The 22,622-nt window shown below is 36.4% G+C and overlaps 1 protein-coding gene across 1 annotated transcript; it reads left to right on the top strand.

Annotated features, from left to right (window-relative positions):
• Window positions 1-397: 397 nt before the first annotated feature.
• On the top strand, window positions 398-22,622 carry LOC110789835 (elongator complex protein 2). Its single transcript, XM_021994534.2, has 10 exons — window positions 398-824; window positions 915-1,002; window positions 1,463-1,548; window positions 2,159-2,312; window positions 6,466-6,626; window positions 6,762-7,430; window positions 12,433-12,748; window positions 12,899-13,116; window positions 20,829-21,006; window positions 21,904-22,622. Exons 1-10 carry the CDS (start codon window positions 687-689, stop codon window positions 22,404-22,406), a joined length of 2,511 nt encoding a protein of 836 aa, XP_021850226.2. The 5' UTR covers window positions 398-686; the 3' UTR covers window positions 22,407-22,622.

The following is a 22,622-nucleotide window of genomic DNA, read 5'->3' as shown; positions in this document are numbered from 1 at the left end:
TTGTGGCCTTGTGGGTGATTAGAGGTAAAATCACAAGTTTCAATTTTTATATAACCTCGCACGCGCCGGGTGCATATAAGACTAGTACGAGATATTACAAGTCTAGGCTCGAGCTCCAAGATCGCCGAGTCTGGAAAATTGATCTTTAGCTGGAGCTCAAAACTTTAAAACCAAGCTCGGTTCGTATCAACTTCGATAGGTTCGGTTGAGGTTTGATAGACTCGTTTGAAGTTTGATCATCAAATATTTAATAAGAAAAATGATAGTAAAAATATCCATGTTTACATGTTAAAAATAAATATTTACTAAAAAATTATTTATGCAAAAATATTATATTATTTTTATAAAAAATACACGTATTATAACTTTTGAGCTTGTTCACCCGTTATAGAGCCGAGCCATTAATAGTCCAGGTATGGCTGGTTAGGATTTCGAGCCTGCTTAAGCTGATCTTTGTTCGATTGAGCGTCCACTCGTCCAGTAGTTTTCGAGCAGACTCTAAGCCCTAACCCCGTCCCGTCCCGTCCCGTCCATTGAACCGGCCTCGGTGTTGCAACTTTGTAAGTTCAAACTCCCCCACCTCTACCCTCACCCCCACTGGGTGTAGCTTCTACCAACTGCCCCCACCTCCACCCCCACCCCCGTCTGCCTTCTCTCTCCGCCGCGTCTGTCTGCCGTGGGCAGCCATGAGTATGAGCAACTGTGAGGTGTCGAGAGCTTTCATAGGAGCAGGCTGCAATAGAATCGTCAACAACGTTTCCTGGGGCGCCTCTAATCTTGTAGCTTTTGGTGCCAATAACGCCGTCGCCATTTTCTGCCCCCAGGTTACACATATTTCTTCTCTCTCTTTTCTTATGCGCAAATTCATGTCTTTGCTAAAACTTGACACCCCAATTGTTTTGGTTATGTTGCAGACAGCCCAGATTTTGACTACACTTCCTGGTCACAAAGCTGCTGTTAACTGCACTTATTGGCTACCCACTTCCAAGTTTTCTTTCAGAGGTTTATTTTGCTTTTATCTTTTGTTTTTCTCATTTGGATACTTCAAACTTAATCAGTACTTTGAAATGGTTATTTCAATTACTATTGACTTCTTTTTAGAGATGGGTTGTGTCAAATGGATTATTCCCCGGTAAATAGTGGATGTGGGTGATGCCGTGAGCGATTTCATGTTGGAATGTTGCATACCCATTATCTAAAATATAGTACTAGTTACATCACTTGCATTAGAGTATATCGTCAGTTTTACAATAATGTCACCCAACCCAATTATGGTTTCTGTAAAAAGTTATGTTGATTGGATGCTAAGGGCAACATTTTACTCCTACCATGATTTGAGGATGGTCTAAACTGAAAAGGAGTGTCATGTTTCTGAATGGAAGGACCATTTTGGTTCTGCAAGTATTCAGATACAAAGTTCTGATTGAATTCCTGATTCATTATTATTTTGTTTCTGAAACAGCTCAACAACTAAGGCAGCATTATTTGCTCTCTGGGGATGCTGATGGTACCATTATGTTATGGGAAGTCTCTCTCACAGATGGAAAGGTACTTCTACAATGTTTTACTGACAGAATAGCTATACTTCATTATTGACAAGGTCTGAATTGTAGCTCTCTTGGGGTTGGGTTTTGATGCTATACTATTACTTAATGCCAGACTGGCTTTCTTAATATAAGCCTTTTGTAATTTGCTTCTTAAGACAGCAACTAAAATGTTCTTACATACGTTCCATGTATTCTAGTAGTATACACAATTTCATGTTTAATTTACTTTCTTTAACCTATACAAAAAGCTTTTTGGTCCATTTGCGTGAATATTTTACTTAAGTTCACAACTTTGTTATTTCCAAGGCTTCATACACTTCAGATTGCAAAGTTTTATTTTCGACCTAGTTAATTATGCTAATATGATTTTATCATAGTTTGAATGTTGAATTGAGCTTAGGTCAGTTTCTAATTTTCACATGTATGCTTAAGACTTTGGGCATTATGAATCTTACTTCCAGATAGGGAGGGAGGGAGGGAGGAAACTTGCAATGTACTTATTTCTCATTCTTGAACTTGTGCTCTTCTGTGCACCCTTGTAATGAAACTTTCCCTATATGTGTGGACTTCTTTATTAACTAAATGTAGGCTTCTCTTATCTGTGATTGCAGTGGAGACAAGTATTGACAGTACCACAACCTCATAAGAAAGGTGTCACATGTATCTCTGGAATAATGTTTTCTGCAACTGAAGCAATTTTTGCTTCAACTTCTTCTGATGGTACTGTGAACATCTGGGAGATTATCCTTCCAGTAACTGTTGGAGGTAGGTCATAATTTAAACCAGCATTACAATCTAGAATTACCTTTTGATGCAGTTGATGTTTTGTTTGAATTCTCTGGTAGTAGATATGGCTTTGATGGTAAAATTATCCTGTCTTGGCATATTTTTCCCCATCCAGACCATTTAAAACTTCTTTGATGTCGATAGTAACTTTTACCCAACTCCCCCTATTCCTCCAAAATCTCACATAAGTACTCCCTCCGTTCTATAATGATTTTCCAATTTAATTTTGACACTATTCACAAGTGAAGAGAATCTTCTAAATTATTCCCAATGCATAAGAGAAAACATATTCACGTGGGGTCTTGCTTGATTCGTCTCAATGAGAACTTTAATAGTATCATTTTTTTGTTGTTAATGTATAATTAGAGATATAAATGATACAAAATGTGCATTGGCACTAGGGGTGTTCAAAACTAACTGACCCTCTAACTCGCCAACCCGCTTTAAAATAACCGGGTATTTTTAAGATTTTTCTTGAAAAATTCGGGTCGGGTACCCGTCCCGGATAAAAAATGCGGGTCACGGGTCGGGGCATGGGACGCTTTTTCACGAAAGCGAGTACCCGAATACCCGTTTACATACAATTTTCTTTATTTTCCAAAATGAGTTAGTCAAGAACTCAACTTAGGTTTCCTTTCTTTCCTGCCTTTCCATTCCCCTTAGCCACCCAACTCTTTCTCTCTCTTTCTCTTCATTCTCTCTCCTCTCTATCTTCCATCAACATTCTGACATTCACATACACTTCCAAATTTGCTAGATCTCTTCCATAAAGACTAACAATGGAGGAAAGAATGGTCGGCGTCAGACTTTTTCACCTACAACTTCTGAGGTCACCTCCCTTGTTGATACTTGTAATTTTTATAGATCTCCGCAAAGACAACAACAAGTTTAGACATTAGAGGTTTAAGCAAGGAGGTCTTCTTTCTCTTGTTGTCTTCCTACTTCGTAGTCGCTTGTGATTTACCGCAAAGACAACAAGAGTTTCAGACTTCTCATTCCTTTTATTCTACTTCGTACCTTTTATTCAAGTTTGGAGTTTGAACATTAGAATTGGTTTTACAGTATTTGACTTTACATTTCCACTTTGTAATTTTCAACTAATTTGCTCCTTTATTATAAATATGCAATTGATTTGCTGCATGTATAGTTTAACATGGTATGCTTTATCAAATTCGCAAGATACTTGCATATATTAATAGGAGTTAAATTTATAACGGGTACCCGATAACCCGACCCAGAAAAATCGAGTACCCGATTTGCGGGTCCCTGATTTTCACGGGTCGGGTCATGGAGCGACTTTTTAACTACCCGATTTTTCGGGTATCCGAATTTATAAACACCCTTAGTTGGGATACGTGAAAAGAGAAATTGGAACATCATTATTGAACGGAGGGAGTAGTATTTAGATGCCGCCATAATAGAGATGCTGAAATTCACAAGACACTCATAATCCTAAATAATATTTTCTCCGTTCTTATTTAGTTGATACAGTTTGACTTAGCACTATTCTTCATACACCCTCTTTTAACCTGTTATTTATGCGTAAGGTAAAATAGTTATGTGGATCTTGTTAAATTCGTCTTGATAAATATTTTCAAATTATCAAATTTTGAGAATTTTTTCTTTTACATAATAAAAGATATTAATGATAAATAATGTGCATTGGAAAACATGACTAAAGAAATGTGTCAATTGAAGGGTACGAGGCACACATTTTTCTTTTTACACCAATTTTGTATTTGGAAATTTATTAAGTGCTCCTCATTTCAATGAGGCACGCCAAGCATAACTCCTATCACCTCAGTGATCATCGAGATTTTTTATGCATTGTACAATGTGAACAACGTACAAACACCAGACTAAATACATTTTTTAGAGGGCGACCTTGAAGATCATCTTAAAATATTACGCCTACAAGGTCGCAAATACATTGTCTATGCAAAGGATTTGCTCCCCTTTAGGATAGTAGATTCCCAAATAATAAAGCGTAATGGAAAATGCGTGATCTTAGCGTCTGCCTTGTATTTTATTTTTGAATGGGAAAGATCATTAGCTTATTGAAAAGCGTTTGAATATCAATTGATTGCGTAGCTAAAATAATGAATATAATACTTTTCTATATAAAACCACATGCTAACTTACTTAACATTCTTTTACTCTTTGGCTGCTTTTTGATTCAGCTTTTAAGAGTGTAGCATTGGATCTTGTTTTGTTTTCTTTGAATGGGATCCATAGATCTAGTCTTAGAAGTTCCATGCTACGACGCATCAAGAAATTGTTCCTTTATATGGCTAGAACAGTCTAACAAATATCCTAATAAGAGACTAAACACTTTTCAATTGAGGGACAAAAGTCACTACTCGTAATTAGATTAAATAATTGGATCTAACCCTGAAAAGGTACAAGTATATATAAAGCACCCTGTGTCAAACGATAGAGAAAGGATGACAATAGATAATTGAATTATTTGAGGAGTTTAGAAATTTCCAGTCAAGATCGCGCTGGGTTAAGGAAGACGAATGAGAGAGAGAGAGAGGGGGGGGGGAGGTAAAATCACTAGGCATATGGGTTACATACTTGTAGTCCTAGTCAAGGGTAAAGTTAGTGGTCCTTTGTCCTTTGCATCTTTAAATTGGTGTTCTAAGTAGTGTTGAATCTAGGTTTATGTAAGAATGATCTAACGTTAGGTTGTTAAGTGTTAACCTAGTTGAAATGCTGGTTTTTTGAACCTGAGACAAGCCATAAGGGTGCAGACTGCAGACAGAGTTAAATAGCTAGGAAGAGAATGTTTCCAGGCGTTCAAGAAAAATACTGAAAGTGAATTAATGTGTGTGTGTGTGTGTGTGTGGGGGGGGGGGGGGGGGTTGAATATGCGCTTTAGCTGTTTATATCTTACTAGTTGTTGGACCGTGCGCGCTATGTTACGTAAAAGATTGACATTTACAAATTTACGTTAAATGCTAGAAAAACAGCGCTAAAGTGCGATTTACATGCAATTAATAATACTTCCTCCGTTCCGGAAATATCGCACCATTTGTTTTTTACACTATTCACATTACGACTTTGACCATTTTTTGTGATTCGTACGTAAGAAAATTTAGTCATGTGGGGTAATGTTATATTCGTATCGATATATATTTTCTAAATATTAATTTTTTATAATTTTTACTTGCACACGATTTGAGATATTAAGAGTCAAAGTAATGGTTAAAAGAGCAAAAGTCAACCGTGGTGCGATATTTCTGGAACGGAGGAAGTATGAAACCATACATACGTTTACAATATTTGTATTATTTATATTGTAGCATTCCACAAACAACATTTATAGGAGAGACGAGAAGAGGGCGGAGGAAAGCTAGGTTAGAAAGAGTGACGGGAGAAATCCGGTGGAATGGGTTATGGGGATCCCAGCAAAAGGAAGAAAGAAAAGAAAGGTGAAAGAGAAAAAAAGGAGACACGTGGTATAGTAAGATGACCGAGGGTATAATTGTCTCCACACTATTGATAAGAATAAGACAAAAAACTAAAGGTACAAAATGGGGGCAGAATAGTAAGTGCACTATTTGGAGAATAGTAATAGAAGGGCTTTATAAGTGTTAGGATATTCAAAACTATAATATTAGCATATGCCTTATGGATGAGAAGAATTTTTCTTTAAGTTATTAAGTTGCAATGAATTGAATGTTTTTAGTGTAAGTGAGGAATGCCATGGCATATGTTCTTTTTGTTTTTTGAATTGGAGTTGCCTGTAATTCTCTGGATTATCCATGCTTCTTTTATTTCATTTAAGCAGGCATCATCCCTTAGCATAACTTGTGCATGTGCTCTCTGTATTTTTGATTGAATCCATTGGTATTGGTAACTGCATGCTAGGTTCTCTTATTTTTACTTATAGGTGTTTGCTTAATGTTCTGCTGCTTCATCTGGCTGTTTGTGCTTTATACTTGATAATATTTCTATCTTGACTTTCAAGTCTTCTAGTGCTTTATTGAGCTCATAAGTTGAGCTTTTGATCACATTTACCATTATTTTATTTGGATTGTGTGCGCTAGATCCATTCTCTTTATGGTGCAGGTGTCTTGTGTGCATGCAAACCTGAAGTGATTGGTCTCATTGATCTTATTATTTTCAGGGGACTGTAAACTGTCGTATCTGGAGTCTCTATCTGTTGGTTCAAAAACAATGGTTGCACTTGCGTTAGCGGAGTTGACTGATAATACAGGACATGTTGTCCTCGCCATGGGGGGTTTGGATAACAAGATTCATCTGTATTGTGGAGAGAGGACAGGAAAGGTATAGATTTGTATGGATGAGTTTTCTTCTCTCTCTTTCAATTTTTTTTTTCACTTTTGTTTTTGAATTTTTTTTAGGCAAATCTTTCTGTAGAATGCAGTTTGCTTAGTTTGCTTATTAATTGGTTGATTTCAGTTTGTTCGTTCTTGTGAACTAAAAGGACATTCAGATTGGATTAGAAGTTTGGACTTCTCCTTGCCTGTAGGCAAAGATGAGGAAAGAGAGACTTTGTTACTTGTGAGTTCGTCACAGGATAAATCTATACGCATATGGAAAATGGTCTTATGTGACACCTCAGGTAACCCTGAAAGGAAAGGTGTAATAGGCTTAGCATCATACATTGAAGGTCCTATTTTTGTTTCTGGCTTATCTACTTATCAGATATCACTAGAGTCCCTGCTTATTGGACATGAAGACTGGGTGTATTCAGTCCAGTGGCAGCCACCTTCTATTACATCTACAGAAAGGAGAGGATACATACAACCCCAAAGCATTTTATCTGCATCTATGGACAAGACAATGATGATCTGGAAACCCGTGAGGAATTCTGGCATCTGGATGAATGTTGTCACTGTTGGGGAGCTTAGTCATTGTGCTTTGGGATTTTATGGTGGGCATTGGGGTTCAAATGGGGATGCCATTTTGGCACATGGATATGGTGGGTCTTTCCATCTCTGGAAAAATGTTGGTATTGATTCTGAGAATTGGCAGCCGCAAAAGGTTCCTTCTGGACATTATGCAGCTGTATCGGACATTGTATGGGCCAGATCTGGTAAATTCTTGCTATCAGTTAGTCATGACCAGGTATGTTAATCCTATCAACAGAATTCTGTTTCGTTTGTTTTTACTGTAAAAATAGAATTTTGATTAGTTAGTTTCACATTGCATTAAATGACGCTTGTGACCATGTCCTGTGATACAGTCAAGAGCGGATAACCGCAATAGAAACCAGTGTAAACATGGAATAATATGAGAAGTTCATAACTAGGAATGCTTGCCAGTTAAGTAATTTTACACTATTTAACAACCCCGTGAATTCAAAAAATAAGTTCACTAAGTTTGTATTGGAGTTTGATGTGAAGTGTTGATGTCTTGGCTATAAATTTATTATGCTGCAATGAATTCATGATCAGTATGTCTGAACACTATTCAGAATCTTTCTATGAAACAAATTCAAGATTGGAATTCGTTGCATTGAAGAGTAGTTCTATGGTAAGATAGGTGTAGTATGAGAGTTGTGGGACAAGGGTGACATTCATAGGATATAGGACGACTTTTATGATTTACCATTATGCTGGGGTGACATTCAAATAGATATTGGGTGACTTTTGCCATGTTATTCTATATAGCCACCTTATCTTAGATTTCTTTTTGATGAAAGGTTAATTTGAATACACTATTGTAGTGTCATAAATTTTACGGACGAATAAATGGGTGTAAGGCCCTTCAATAGTTAACTAGGATGGGTTAAATACTTGAATGTATAAATTGGCTACTGAAGCATCAGTTTTATGGATTGGTGTACACTTGTTGTCCAGAAATCATTCTATGTTCCGAAAGTCATTTCCATCCAGCAAATGGTACTAGCATGTTCTTCAAATTGGATCTCCGGGTAAATAGTACCAGAAGAATAGTTGAAGCTCTATTTAGCCTTTGTTCTGTTCACCTTTTTTTACTTATTTCAGGTCTAATAAGATAAGATAATATAGATAAAAATCAGGGTCTATAAAAAAGTTCAGATACGATACGATAAATAAATAATATTGTATAGGATAAGATAAGATAAAATAAGTTAAGATAAGATAAGATAAGTAAATTCAGGTGAATAGAACGGTATCTTAATGCAAACTTCCCGCGAAATAAAATTTTATTTTATTAACAAACACAAAGCAGTCTCACCAACATTTCTGAACTTTCATTAGTACAAATATCTGCCACATGTGTTGGAGGTGGTGTGTTGACTAGTGCTGCTGCGGACATGCAAGAATAAAAGAGAGTGGAAATCTTCTGTGAGGGAAGGCCAGAAGAGAAGAGACCTTCCTTAGTATCACTCTGCATTTGTTCTCAAAAGATTGCCAGATTTTCCCGTTACCTACCTTAATATTGTTTTCCCGTTTTTGTTAGAATTTTAGGGAAAAAAATGTCGTAGGGTTGAGATGAGTGAACCCCATCCCTGGGGAAAAGAAAGAGGTTGAGACTTGAGAGAGACAATTGAGGCCATTTACGATCTAAATGAAAATTCAGGCCCTGCTCTGAGTTTAAACCGTTTATTTAAAAAAGGCAATATTGTTAACACACCTACCGTGGACTCCTGGAGGAGAGAGGTAATTTAGGCCATTCAAATTGTTATGAAAATATCAAACTCTATCTGAATAGGCACTGCTTGAATTCCTAAAATAAAAGTATTCAATAGTAATTTATTGAAAAGAAAAATAGTACTCTCTTTGTCCCAATTTAATCGTCTCACTAAGCTTTTCACCGAGTTTTATGCGATAAGTTGTTGTAGGCTTATCTATTATACTTTAATAACAAGTAGGTGGAGTGAGAAATATTGGATTAATTTTTTTAATGGAATGTGAGCAATGTATAAAAAGGCTCAAGGCGCACCAAGGCGATTTGGAGTTCCCACCGCGAGGCGCGCCTCATTGAAGTGAGGCGCCGCTCCCTAATAAAAGGTTAAAAAATGTGAAAAAATTGTGTTTTCCTCAGGACGTGCGCCTTAGGTGCGCCTCATCAAAATCGCCTCGCCCGGGCAATAAAAGACGATGGCTCCAAACGCCTTGTGCCTTAGAGCCTAGGCGCGCTTTTTTCACTCCTTTTTATACACTCAATGTGAGAGGATGTGGAGTCATAATTTTGGAAAGTGGAAAGCGAAAGGTAATAAAGTATTAGTGGGTCCATGCTATAAAAGGAAATATGACAATTAAATTGGGACGGATGTAAATGGAAAGTGTGACAACCTATGTTACTCTGCCACTTCCTCTAACGGTGGGTGTCGGTGTCGACACGATCCGACCCGCGACACGACACTCGTCACGTGTCCGGGGCACCGGAAAAGGGTCCAAAATACAGTGTCGGAATCGGGAGGAGAAAAGAAAATGAGTAAAAAAAAAAAAGATCAAAATTGGCCATTTAAGATGAAGATATGCATAGCAGGTGGTAAAATTAATCTTACCCGGAACCATATGCACTATAATTTGAAGAATTCGAAACCCTAGATCTAACAATTGATGGTCGGGGAAGGCGAGAAAAGAAAAAATATGTTGGGGCTTTTGTTGTAGAAGGAAAAACGAGATGAATGCCCTCTTCAATTCTTGTTTTCATTGATAACGGTCTGCTATTCCATTGATGAACGCTTCTGCCCTCCTGCCCATTGTTTTTGGTTCTTCATTCTTGGTGGAGTGGTGAAACCGTAAGACCGGTGGGCACTGGACACTTTTTTTCTTTTTCTATTTTTTAGAACTTTTCTTAATTAAGTAAACAAGGGTGGGAGTTGGACAGGTCACACAGGTGGGACAAACCCACGTGACTCTTAATGAATTGACTGACATCTTTGATCTTTTGCATTACTTTTTTATTTTATTTATTTTTTATAGGGAGTCTTTCCTAGAGCATACATTAATAATTTTACACACATTATATTACTTTGACATATATTTTTAAAATCTTAATTTATTCTTTACTTAATTTATTTTGTGTACTATAAGACCTTTCCTAGAGTACCTATTCTTTGTATTTCACGAATCTTCAATTTTTTTTAACTTAAACATCTATTTCTATATTTTTATAAAAAGTGTCGGGTATAGAAATATTTTATAAAAAGTGTCGGATATTCTATCCGACACTTTGTATGGAAACCATGTCTAAAAAATAAGTCAACGGACACTTCGTTGACTGTGTTGGAGTGTCTGCAAATATTTGGATTGGGGTGTCAGATACTCCGACACCTTGTCGGACACGACACCGACGCTCGTGTCTGAGTAACATAAGTGACAACTAAGTCGGGACGGAGGGAGTAACTATCAATTTAAAAGCCATTCGGAACTAATACCCAAGTACAACAAAGGTCAAATCTTTATATACACAATATACCCTTGGCATCTAAAGAAAATTTGGGGGGAAATAGGTCAAAAAATAATTTAATGTATTTAAAAATGATCCTGTCAAGAGTGTCAACCATTTCTACGTCATTATCTTTGTTATCCACTTCTAATTAAACAAATTGTTTGAAAGGTTTAAACTGTTTCCTTAGTGTTAGATATTCTTTAATCTTTATAGTATTCTTGATAATAGTTATGGACTTATGGTTGTTCCGTTGAAGCCCTGCTGTTGAGATTAAAAGACAGGGGATAGGGGTACAGGGCCTAGACGCTTTATTGAGATTTGATAACGTGAGTGAAGATTTGTTATGAGTAGATGTGTGTATGCGAGAGAGGCGGGAGGATGAGTAGAGACAGTATGTGAGCTTGGTTTGGTTTCTTTCAGATGTGATAGGAGTGAAGTATTGGGTTTGGGGGCTGTCGCACTAAAATTGCAGTAATTTACAAATACACCATTAGTGAAGCATGTTTGATAAAAGCCACTCGTCATCTTGATCCTATGCTTCAACTTTTCCTCAGAATTTACTTAAAAAGCTCTTCTCGTTGGTCTTAAATCTACATATACACGGAAAGAGAAGTTCACAGGTTGGGGTAGTGACAAGTCTGACAATAGGCATGTCGACTTGATTTTAGATTGATTGAACTTGGAAGTCATCTTAAAAACGGTCCTAATATCCTAAATAAAATTCAAACGTGTAAAATTAGATTGATAAGCTGAAATCCAACCGGATTGGCCCATTTGACATGTCTTGCAGCGACAATAATAATAATAATAATATAGATACAAAAAGTTGAAGAATTGAGAAGAAAAGTTTCTACATTAGGCTACATCAACTGCTATAATAATAATATAATATCTGTAAAAAATGAATGATTAAATAATTATTTCTTTCTCAAAGTATTAATATTTTCTAGATTGGTAATTGTTGGTAACTTGGTGTTTTCAATGATAAGCGCATGAGCAATAATAAGGTCTAACTAAGAAACATATCTTGGTTCAGTGGTTAGCTCCTCAAAGTTCTAACTTCTTTTTGGTTGACGCTAGATCGAATAACTACATAGAGCTTCCCCGCCTATTTTCCCCCTCTACAACAAGACCTTTTTACTCCCTCCGTCCCATAATAGTGTGCTCCTTTCTTTTGGCACATATTTTTATGTGATAAGTTCTAGTATGGTTATGAATTGTTATTCTGATAAAAGAAGTAAATGTGATGAGAGATAGTGGAACTTTATTTTATTTGAATGAGAGAGGATGCGACATCCTAACTTTTTGGTAGTGGAAAGACCGCAAGAGAGATAATGAAATAATAATGAGCCATTGCTTTTATAGAAAGGAGAACACTAATTTGGACAAACTAGGAAAGGGGGCACCCTATTATGAGGAGTATTTTTTTGGATTTTAGGTGTAATACAACTTGCATTAAGAAAAAAAATTATGTCGATTTTTAGTTTTTTTTCTTGTAAATTTGAGCTAGCATGCGCTACCCTTTGACACTAAGTACTGACTGATTACGCCCATGCATCTCAACCTCCTCATATTTGCCTGGTCCACCTTAGATTAATGTTGTTCTTTTAGCTACAATCATTGATACGAAATTTCCGTTTTGAAGTTCAATGCTTTTCTGAATAGTTATGCACCGTGCTCTCTTTTCTTTATTTGTTTGACCTCCTGTAAAGTAGGATTTTTTGGAACTTGAAATTTGCAGACAACTCGAATCTTTGCCCCGTGGTTGAGCCATATGGAAGATAGGTGCTTTTGGCATGAAATTGCTCGTCCTCAAGTTCATGGTCATGATATTAATTGCGTGACGCTCATACAAGGGAAGGGAAATCACCGCTTTGTCAGTGGAGCTGATGAGAAAGTGGCCAGAGTATTTGAAGCCCCTTTGTCCTTTCTGAAGACATTAAATTGTGCTGTTTCACAGGAATCAGACATCCAGGAAGACATTCAGTTGGATGTTCAAATTTTAGGGGCAAATATGTCTGCTCTGGGATTATCGCAGAAACCTATATATGTTCATGGTGACTTCTCATTCTTTCGTTTTTGTCTATATGCAGTTCAGCTTTTGTAACCATGTTGCATTTACGCACACATGCACGTGTAGTTTGTAGAATAAAATATAGTTCTTCATATGAAGAGCAATAGTCACATATTAAGTTTGATGTGTGCAGCTGCTCATGAGACTACAGAGAGACCTGACAGTGACGTGGTCGACACACTTGAAACTGTCCCTGAAGCAGTACCAGTTACATTGACTGAACCGCCTATTGAGGAGCAACTGGCATGGCATACATTGTGGCCCGAGACGCACAAGCTTTATGGTCATGGAAATGAGTTGTTCTCTTTGTGTTGTGATCACGAGGGAAAGCTTGTCGCCTCTTCTTGCAAGGTATGTAACTTCACCTATCAATTATGGTTGTTAGGGCATGTGTTGTGCAGCGCAGGTCATGTGCTGCTTTGTATCATTGATACTAAAATTAATTCTACGTCACTTTGATTCTTTACATACGTAGGATCATAAGAAGTATGCAACATGGACATGTCAAAGTTTTTTTCTTTTCTTTTTTCTTTTCCTGTTTGTTAATGATCAAAGTATAACACATTATCACCCAAGTACATATTTTTATTTACGGTGTCAGAGATACATGTTCACCGACACAAATATTAAGGAAACATAGTTGAATTTGATATAATAATGATGCAAATTGGTAGTTGACAATAAAGAAATAGAAAAAAGCAATTGGGGAGCAAATATTATAAAAAATGGAATTATTTATGATTTAAGTGAGCCCATAGGAACATAGGAAATAATAAACAATTGGGGATTGGATGTAAAAGTTTCCGGTGGTGTTTGGTTGTTAGAGGATTGGCAAAAAATTAGAGGATTTGACCAATTTAGAGGTTTGACCAATTCAATCCTCTAATCTAGGTGTTTGGAAGTAAGAGGATTGAAATAGAGGATTGGGATGAATCCTCTAATTTCAAAAAAGTTGCTCCAATGAGCTTTTTCAATTAGAGGATTGTATTAGGTAAGATAAAAATACAATTTAGTCCTCAAGTTGCAAAAATTACACCCATATCAATCATGCCCATACATTTATCATTGGATTCACCGATTCACAATAGCTTAATCAAATAATTACAATGAAGGTAACAACCCTTGCAACAACATAGATGATGAAGCTAAACAATGATAGAACAATACAAAATGTCAAAAATATTTGAGATCGACTCGAACTTTTAAACATCTTGATCGTCCAATGAACCTTCTATTACCGCTTAATAAGTCCTTATATTTGTTAAACTTATCTTATTTGAGTTTAAAAACCTTGTTAGATGAATCATGAATGATTTGTAATGCTCAATTTATTTTGACTTGTTATAGCCAAAAAATTAATTTGAAGATAAATTCAAATAAGTTCAGATATATTAGACAAAATGTTTTTAGTGTGAGTGTGTGACTGTAGAGAAATTAAATAAGTGATTTTAGAAAAAAAAAATCATGCCCAAAATTATAACACGGTGCTTACCTTTTCTTTATTCACTTTAATACTTAAATTTATTACTTTGCTTACCTTTTATTTTTATATTAATTTAACTAGACATTTATTTCTTAAATAGATGATGTATAATATAATAATGAAAAAAAATTGAGTTTCTTAGAAGAGTGTAATGTAATTTTTTTTTTCTCTTAGTTATTCCTATTTTGCAAATTAGACATTTAGTGATTTATTTTCGTAAAAGTTGTTAGTGGGATTAACAAATTTTCAATTTTATATAAATGTTGTTTAATTATTTTCATGTTAGTACATTTTATTCCGATAAAAATCTAACCATACATATCCATATATTTAGCATTTACTATTTCTCTATAATTAAATAAGTTAATGTCCTTATTGGTAATTTTACACAATCAAACAACTATTATATATCAGCTATTTACCAAACACTTTTACATAACCAACTAATACAATCAGCTAGTCAAACAAGCTAATACTAACAACTAATCAAAAATGCTAATACAATCCGCTACAGCTAACAGCTAACCGCTATTTGCCAAAGAGGGCCTCCAAAAATGGAATTTTAACTCCTAAAAAATTACGGCCGAAAGTAGTAATTGTAACTCCTAAAAAAATACATAGGGAGTATGTGTCCGACTGGTCCAGTGTCATTTTCTTTTGGTAAGTGGAAAAGAATGAGGGATTGGAAATTAAAAAACTGAGTGCAAATTATATCGGGAGAGTCACAAAGAATTTGTTGTTTTGGGGGCTTGTTAGGGAGAAGCAATCTCCATTCTTCAGAACTCCAACTCAATTTGTCCAAAATCCATCGAAAATCTAGTTAAGCTATGGACTCATCTTCTTGAATTTTTCCACCTGGTCTTGGAGATTGATATTAATGAGCTCCACACTACTGGTCCTTTGGGCCATTGTGGAAACATAGCATGTCCAGTATTTGCACCACAAGTTGCCAAATTTCAATGTCTCTCTTTGGCAATAGCAATGGCAATATGGCATTGTAGGAATAAGTGATTTGTTGAGTAAATTTGAGGTGAGTTTTGAAATTATTAGAAGTGGCCAGTGGGTTCATGCCAAAAATGGCTATGGAAGCTTGAGTTAAACACTATGGTAGTTTCTAGGCCCTTGTTGGCCAATCTCTATTCACAATATCTTAATTTGTGTACAATAAATATCGTATGACGGATGTAAAGTTACCCAAAAATGCTACTCGGTAAAAGTTACGTCAGAAGTTATTTATTTTTCCGTGATACATTTTTTCTTTTTAATAGAATCTATCTCTTAAAAGTCACCCATAATGTATAAAACGTAAACATATAACCGTTTAAAAGTTTATCCATAAAAATTACTTCATAACTATGTTACTCAGACACGGGTGTCGGTGTCGTGTCCGACACGGGTGTCGGAGTATCTGACACTCCGATTCAAATATTTGCAGACACTCCGACACGGTCAAAGGAGTGTCTTGACTTGTTTTTTAGACACAACTGCCTTACAAAGTGTCGAATAAAAACGTTGACACTTTTTATAAAAAAATAATTGTTAAATAAAAAAAAAAGATAAAGATTAAAATATTAATGAATAATAAAATTAAAATTACAAAACAAGATAAATAGTCTTTGAAAGAGTTTAAGAATACAAAGAGTTGAAAAGTAAACATATAAATATATAATATCCCTAAAAAAAAAGTAAACGGGAAGTAATAAATACAAAAACATAAAAGCTGAATAATAAACAGCTGACAGACCCACTCACCAACACCCTAGAGTCCTAGACCATTCTAACATTACCCACGTGATATCAATATATCATTAACTTTTTCTTTTCCTTTTTTACTTTTTTAAAAACAAACTAGACATATTCCATAAACTACCAACCCACGTGATATCATAACAAAAAACAGACGCAAAACATAAAGACGAGGAGGAAGAAGACGCCAGAAACAATGGTGATTCTCAAGCAGTCATGAAAACAAGGATTGAAGAATGCTTACCACTCGTTTTTTCTTCTACAACAAAAGCCCCAATATATTTTTTTCTTAAGATCCAGGATTTTGTATTTTTTTTACTCAATTTCTTTTCTCCTCCCGATTTCGACACTATATTTCGGAGTCTTTTCCGACACTAGTGTCGACACCTCCCCGGACACGTTTCGGGTGTTGTGTCGCGGGTCGGGTCGTGTCAACACCGACACCCACCGCTGGAAGAAGTGTCGGAGTAACATAGCTTCATAATATAAAAAAATTAATCTAAACATGTTAAAAGTTACCAAAAACTGGATAGAAGTTATCCCGGTGTACAATAAATTTTATTGTACACTGGGTGCAAGACATATTGATCTCTATTTCCTAGGATCAGTTTAAAGTAGGGGTGAGCAAAAAGTCCGGTACCCTGAATCGGAACCTTTTAGGAACCTGCGGTTACGAAACAGAACATGTTCCTGTTTCCGGGTAACAAAATTGGGAACCTGTTGCTACATATTCTGGTTCTCAATGTTTCGAAACGGGTATCCTATTAGTTATCTTGTACACCCCAGTTTTAATATAGAGAACCCAAAGTCATGACCCGGGACTAAATAAAAATGCTTCATATGTCCAACAGATAAAACAATTCAAACTCGTTTTGGAAAATATTTTAAGCCACAACTATAAAACATTTGAACCCCAAACTATAAATTAGATTTGTTTAATAAAGTAACAATAGCTTATTTAAAATGTTAAAAGTAACAGTGTACTCTAACCAGAATGTCTTGCAACGGGTTTCGGTTTTTCATTTTTAGGAACCTACATGTTCCTGTTTTCATGAACCCGTTACAACAGGTTCCGGTTCCAGTTCCTGAAATTTTGACAAGGTACCATGTGTTCTCACCCCTAGTGTAGGGGTTTACAGTTAAATACATAACATGATAGCGGAATACCCAAAGCCAGGAAACATGTACAAAGTACAGTTTAAGCATAACTTATGTTTGTAGCGTGTTTTCCCCTTAGTTCGACGAACACGAACAAAAACTCCAAATGTCGTTTATCTACTTGGTTCACCGACACGTTCAGATCCGTCTTGAGATTGATGGCTTAGAGACATTTTGTTATTTGGGAAAACACTCTAATAGGGGCATAAAGAGAATTAGGGTTCTCTATGTCCTTAGGTTATAATAGAATAATTAGGTTAGTTAGAAAACATGTAGAATAGGTTATTGAAATAAACTATCTAATAAGCAAGCCAACCTGCCATGCAAGGAGCTCAACCGGCCAGCAAGGCCCACGACCATGCACAACACGCAACAAGCAGTTGGGCCGGGGCTGTCGCTGCTGCTCTTCCTCGCACGCTGCGCCCATGGGCCTTGCGCCTCGTTTGCTCGTCTCGTAGGTTGCTTTCGTGTTTGCGATTAAATTATCGAAACGATAATTTATTTATTGTCGTACGATACGATAATTCGTTTGGCCTAGCTTACGAATATACGCAAAACGATATACGATATCACGATCCAATGTTAAATCGTATAATTATGTTTCCGAACTAATTTCCCGAAAAGCTATTAAATGAATTTCCGATTCATTTAATCCGGTGATCTGTTACATGCCAATGGTGTGACCTTATAGGTTCAGTCAAGAGTAAGCGGTGAGTCTAATTAGGATTAGAACTCACTGATCGGAAGCATTGCTCTAGCGAGCTGTTCCGATCACTTTATCTCACTGAATTAATTGTTCGTAATTAATCTGAACCTTTGGTATTAGACTAATGCATATTGGGTGAAGGACACATTTCCTTCACTTAGTTGAAACCATAGATAAAAAATGTGGTCGCGAGATCGGTCGCGGGATCGGTTGCGGAGTCTTGGTAACAAAAATGATGCGTTAGTTGCGGACCGTGTCGCGGTTGTTGCATAGGAATTTGAAATTTGCAAAAAAGCCCCAGGTTAGCCCCACTCAGTCACTCACTACCTATCCTAGTCCCCCTCCCCTAAACCGTACACGTGACATAATTAAATGATTACCTTTGTCTACCTTCTCTCTCCTATCTTGTTTTAGATCTGAAAATGGAGTTATCTACTCTATTTCAGTGGAGTTTCTCCTTTTCTTTCCCTTTTCCCTTTCTTTTTGTCGAAAACATGGGAAATTCAGCTGAAAACTGAGTAGATGTGAGGCTAATAACGTCTAATCCAGACAAAATTCGTTCGGATCGGTTGAACCGGCCGAGATATCACCGTTTTTAAAAATACCTTTACAACTCGGGATATCTCGTATCGCCAGCCTCCAAAACCTAGTTAAGATCGGTTGAACCGGCCGAGATATCACCGTTTTTAAAAATACCTTTACAACTCGGGATATCTCGTATCGCCAGCCTCCAAAACCTAGTTAACTCGGGCGAGTTTTTACACCATGGTTGAAACCCCCCTCTCATTCCTTAATGAATCAATGGGTCTTCATGTTCGACAAGATGTTGGACACTTCACCTTTTAAGTTGGCTTAGAAGGCGCTAAGACGATTACTAGCAAGCATCTGAAAGTGGATTTTGGACTATGATTTTGCTTGGTGGTTGAATATTTTTTTTCCTGCAATTTATCATACTTTTTATTGGTTTGTACATCCAGGTTTTGGTCTGATATGACTCATGAAAGCAAAGATACACTATTTGGTCTTTCATAAATCATTACTCTTACTAACACTTCCCTAGTAAAGCTCTAAAAATGCATTTTTAGGGGTTGCTCCCCGCAGCAAATGACAATGCCAAAACAGAACCCTTGAACTACTCTTTACCTTGAAACCCACCAGGGACTTGAACACATGACATTCAGTTGGGATGGATTTACATCATATGCCCTATGCTACTCCCTCCGTCCCTTAATACTCGCACCGGTTTGACCGGTGCGGAGTTTAAGACATTTAAATTGACTTATTAATTTAATGGGTGTTAGTTGATAGTGGGGTATTTTTTTTAATATAGTTAGTGGGAAATGTGTAAGGGGTGGGAAGTGGTGAGTGGGGTGTGGATTTTTAAATAATTTTTTGTAGGGAGTAGGGGTGTAGGTGGGGTAGTAGGTAAGTATGAGAAATAGTATAATATTGGTAAAGATTTCCATTTATAGAAGCGGTGCAAGTATTAAGGGACGGCCCGAAAAGGAAAGCGGTGCGAGTATTAAAGGACGGAGGGAGTATAAGTTGCAGAGATCTTCTTGCTCCACCATCCTACATCAATTTAAAAGTCCCAATGCCAAGATGTCCAGCGTGCTTGAGTTGGTAAACATCTTCCCCCTTGACCAACGTTTGTCAGAATCATTGTCAGTATAGTGAACATGGCCATAACGTAAACAGGCAAGCGAGAAAGGGTGCTTTTTAACAATTTTAAGCTATCCCCTCTTGACAATAGCTTTGATTTCCTTGCTGGGAGTCCATTTTGGAATCTCTTAATAATAGAGGATACCAAACAGAAATGCATTTAAAAGGAGCAGCAAGAGGGAGACCCACAACCTCCCAAAAAAAAAGGGAGACCCATAACCACTCAAAAAAGGGAGACCATAAAGGTTGAAGGATGAAACTCCATCTCTCAATCATTAAATTTAGCTGAGGTTTTTTAATTTGGAACCCCATCTTCTGATATGGAAGTGGAATTCGTGCTACTTAGACCTCAATTTAACCAAGTAACACGAATTTCTCTTGTATATCAGCTACTGTTCTGTTCCGAAGGTTGACCCACAAGTCTGATATAGCTTCAAAAAAGAGAAACGCACATCAGACAGCCCAAATTATTAGTGCCTGATTTTTCTTTCCTTATTTGTACTGTGTATATGATTTTAAGCTGGCAAAGAACTAGAACCATTGGATTTGCTTTTGTAAGCTAATAATTGTGGAAATATGGAATGTGGACAGGCTGACTAAAGTGTCAGAAAACAAACAGTAATAAGTAGAGTCAACGTCAGAGGAACTATGAGCTTTTTGTACCGTACTCCCTCTCTTCCATAAAGTTCCTCACTTTTGCATTATGTATGGCCTCCAATGCACTTATTTAACCATTAATATCTTAAATTGTCTGTTAGTCGTAAAAATTATAAAAATTTGATATTTGGAAAATTTGTATCAAAACAAATCCAAAAATATCAAACAAGATAATATTTATCTAATACTTCATTTGTTTTTTTTAATTGTACCATTTGCAATTTTACACTATTCACACACTCTCTTTTATCAACTTTTTTGTGATTTACATAAGGAATTATATAGTCATGTGAGATCTTGTTAGATTCGTCTTGATATATTTTCGCAAAATATCAAACTTTTTATAGTTTTAACCAATGTATAATTAGAGATATTAATGGCTAAAGTTTTGCATTGACAAGCGTGAAACATCAATTGATGCAATTATTAAAAAAAAAACAGATGAAGTTCTTTACTACAATCTCAATCAAATTTAAAATCCTTGACTACATGAATAGTAAAAGTGGGAAACTTTGTGGAACGGAGGAAGTATTTATTTGCATAATTCAGTTGGTCAATGGGAAAACAACTGTGTCTTACACTCGTACTCGTAGTACGGTTGCTTTCCACTTTTACTGTGTGTTGATGTCTTGCAGTGGTGTTGATTTGCAGGCCCAGACAGTTCCAGTGGCAGAAATATGGCTATGGCAGGTTGGATCCTGGAAAGCAGTTGGTCGGTTACAGTCTCATAGCTTGACTGTGACGCAGATGGAATTTTCGCATGATGACACTTTACTTCTTTCTGTCTCTAGGGATCGTCAGTTCTCTGTCTTCTCCATAGAAAGAAAAGGTAACGTGACTTCAATTTATTGTTGGTATTGCGATAATAGACAAGTCAAATAGCCCTTAACTACTTTATACTCTCTTGCATTCTCCAAAAATAAGTGTCTTTTAAAGTTATGCACACGAATTTGTGAGTTAGTTAGTTATTGCATTGGTATTCAAAAGTCAATTGATTTTGCATTAATATTCTAAACTAACTAGTAGTGTATTGATCTTTTCAAGTAACATGTATTATGGAATAAAAAAGTTTAGTCAAGTAAATTTTTCCTCCGTTTTGTAGATATTGCAGGCATGTAGAGTTTACGTTTCCCAACTCTCAACTGTGACCATAAATATTTGTAATTACGAACAAATAAATACGGAGTATGTATCAAGACGAATCTAACATGACTATATATTTAGTTAAGTATAAATTGCCATAGGTGGCCATAGGGGAGTGTGAATAGTTTAAAAGCCCGGACGTTGCTATATTTACAGAACGGGGGACATAATATGGTGTGGAGGGAGAATACACTTTGCCATTTTATGCCTTTTGGAATCTGAAAAACATGCTGTGACATAATAATTTATATGGCAAAGCTTTGGAATCCAAAACAGAATGCTGTCTCTTTATTTGAAGAAAGTAAAAACCAATTTATAACGATCCTGAACCTTTTACCATCACAGTGAAGGTGAGAACTTATGCCATTTGTTGCTTCTGGCACTGATACTGTTCTCCTGACACCTCGATGTTTTTGAGAAATTTGGTTTCAAGTTTTTCTTATTACATAGTCATTCGGAACTCAACAGAAGAGTAGTGATATTTGTTCTTCGTTACGGCATGTAATATTACCCTAGTTGGATGAGCTCTCTGCTTGATGATTCTAAAATCTAGTTACAATCCATCGCGTTTTATGATGTTCAGGTGTTGACGAAGTAAGTTATGAGCTTTTAGCGAGGCAAGAGGCTCACAAAAGGATAATATGGGCATGCTCTTGGAATCCTTTTGGCCATGAATTTGCAACTGGTTCAAGAGATAAAACAGTGAAGTTATGGTCAGTGGTGAACAGAAGTTCCGTGAAACATGTGTCAACTCTGCCACCATTTCCATGTAGTGTTACTGCCTTATCTTGGCTTGGAATTGAACGTCAAAATAATCATGGTCTATTAGCAGTTGGATTGGAAAACGGATTCATAGAACTCTGGGGTCTCTCTGGTAGATATGAAGATGGATGTATGTCAGTTGCAGGATTTACAGCTAATGTTGTTGCGCGGTTGGATCCATTCATGTGCCATGCATCAACTGTGCAGCGTTTAGCATGGAGAAACTCAGACAAGGTAGAAAACTGCGTAAAGAACCAGCTTGCTTCTTGTGGGGATGATAACTGTGTACGTGTTTTTGAGGTGAATATTATTAATCAATGCTAGGATTTTACTACAATGCTGGGAGAATAGTTCATTTACCTTTCTTTTTAATTTGAGGGAAATTCATTTACTTTTTTTTTTTGAGGGAAATTCATTTACTTATTTATCACTGAATCTAGGTACTTAGTTTTGTCCCTTTACTTGTACCCATTGTTTTGGTAATAGATAGGTAATGTGGTGAATTGTGTTGATGAATCTACAAATACTTTCTTCTTGACA

This window comes from Spinacia oleracea, chromosome 3 (genome assembly GCF_020520425.1).
Source record: "Spinacia oleracea cultivar Varoflay chromosome 3, BTI_SOV_V1, whole genome shotgun sequence".
NCBI classification, from domain to species: Eukaryota; Viridiplantae; Streptophyta; class Magnoliopsida; order Caryophyllales; family Amaranthaceae; genus Spinacia; species Spinacia oleracea.
Note: the sequence above shows the minus strand (reverse complement) of the source record. Positions and strands in the feature narration are given on the sequence as shown.

Coding starts and splice junctions, on each gene's coding strand:
- LOC110789835 (XM_021994534.2), top strand. CDS start 687: ATGAGTATGAGCAACTGTGAGGTGTCGAGAGCTTTCATAGGAGCAGGC. Junction 825..914: donor TCGCCATTTTCTGCCCCCAG/GTTACACATATT, acceptor GTTATGTTGCAG/ACAGCCCAGATTTTGACTAC. Junction 2,313..6,465: donor CCTTCCAGTAACTGTTGGAG/GTAGGTCATAAT, acceptor TATTATTTTCAG/GGGACTGTAAACTGTCGTAT.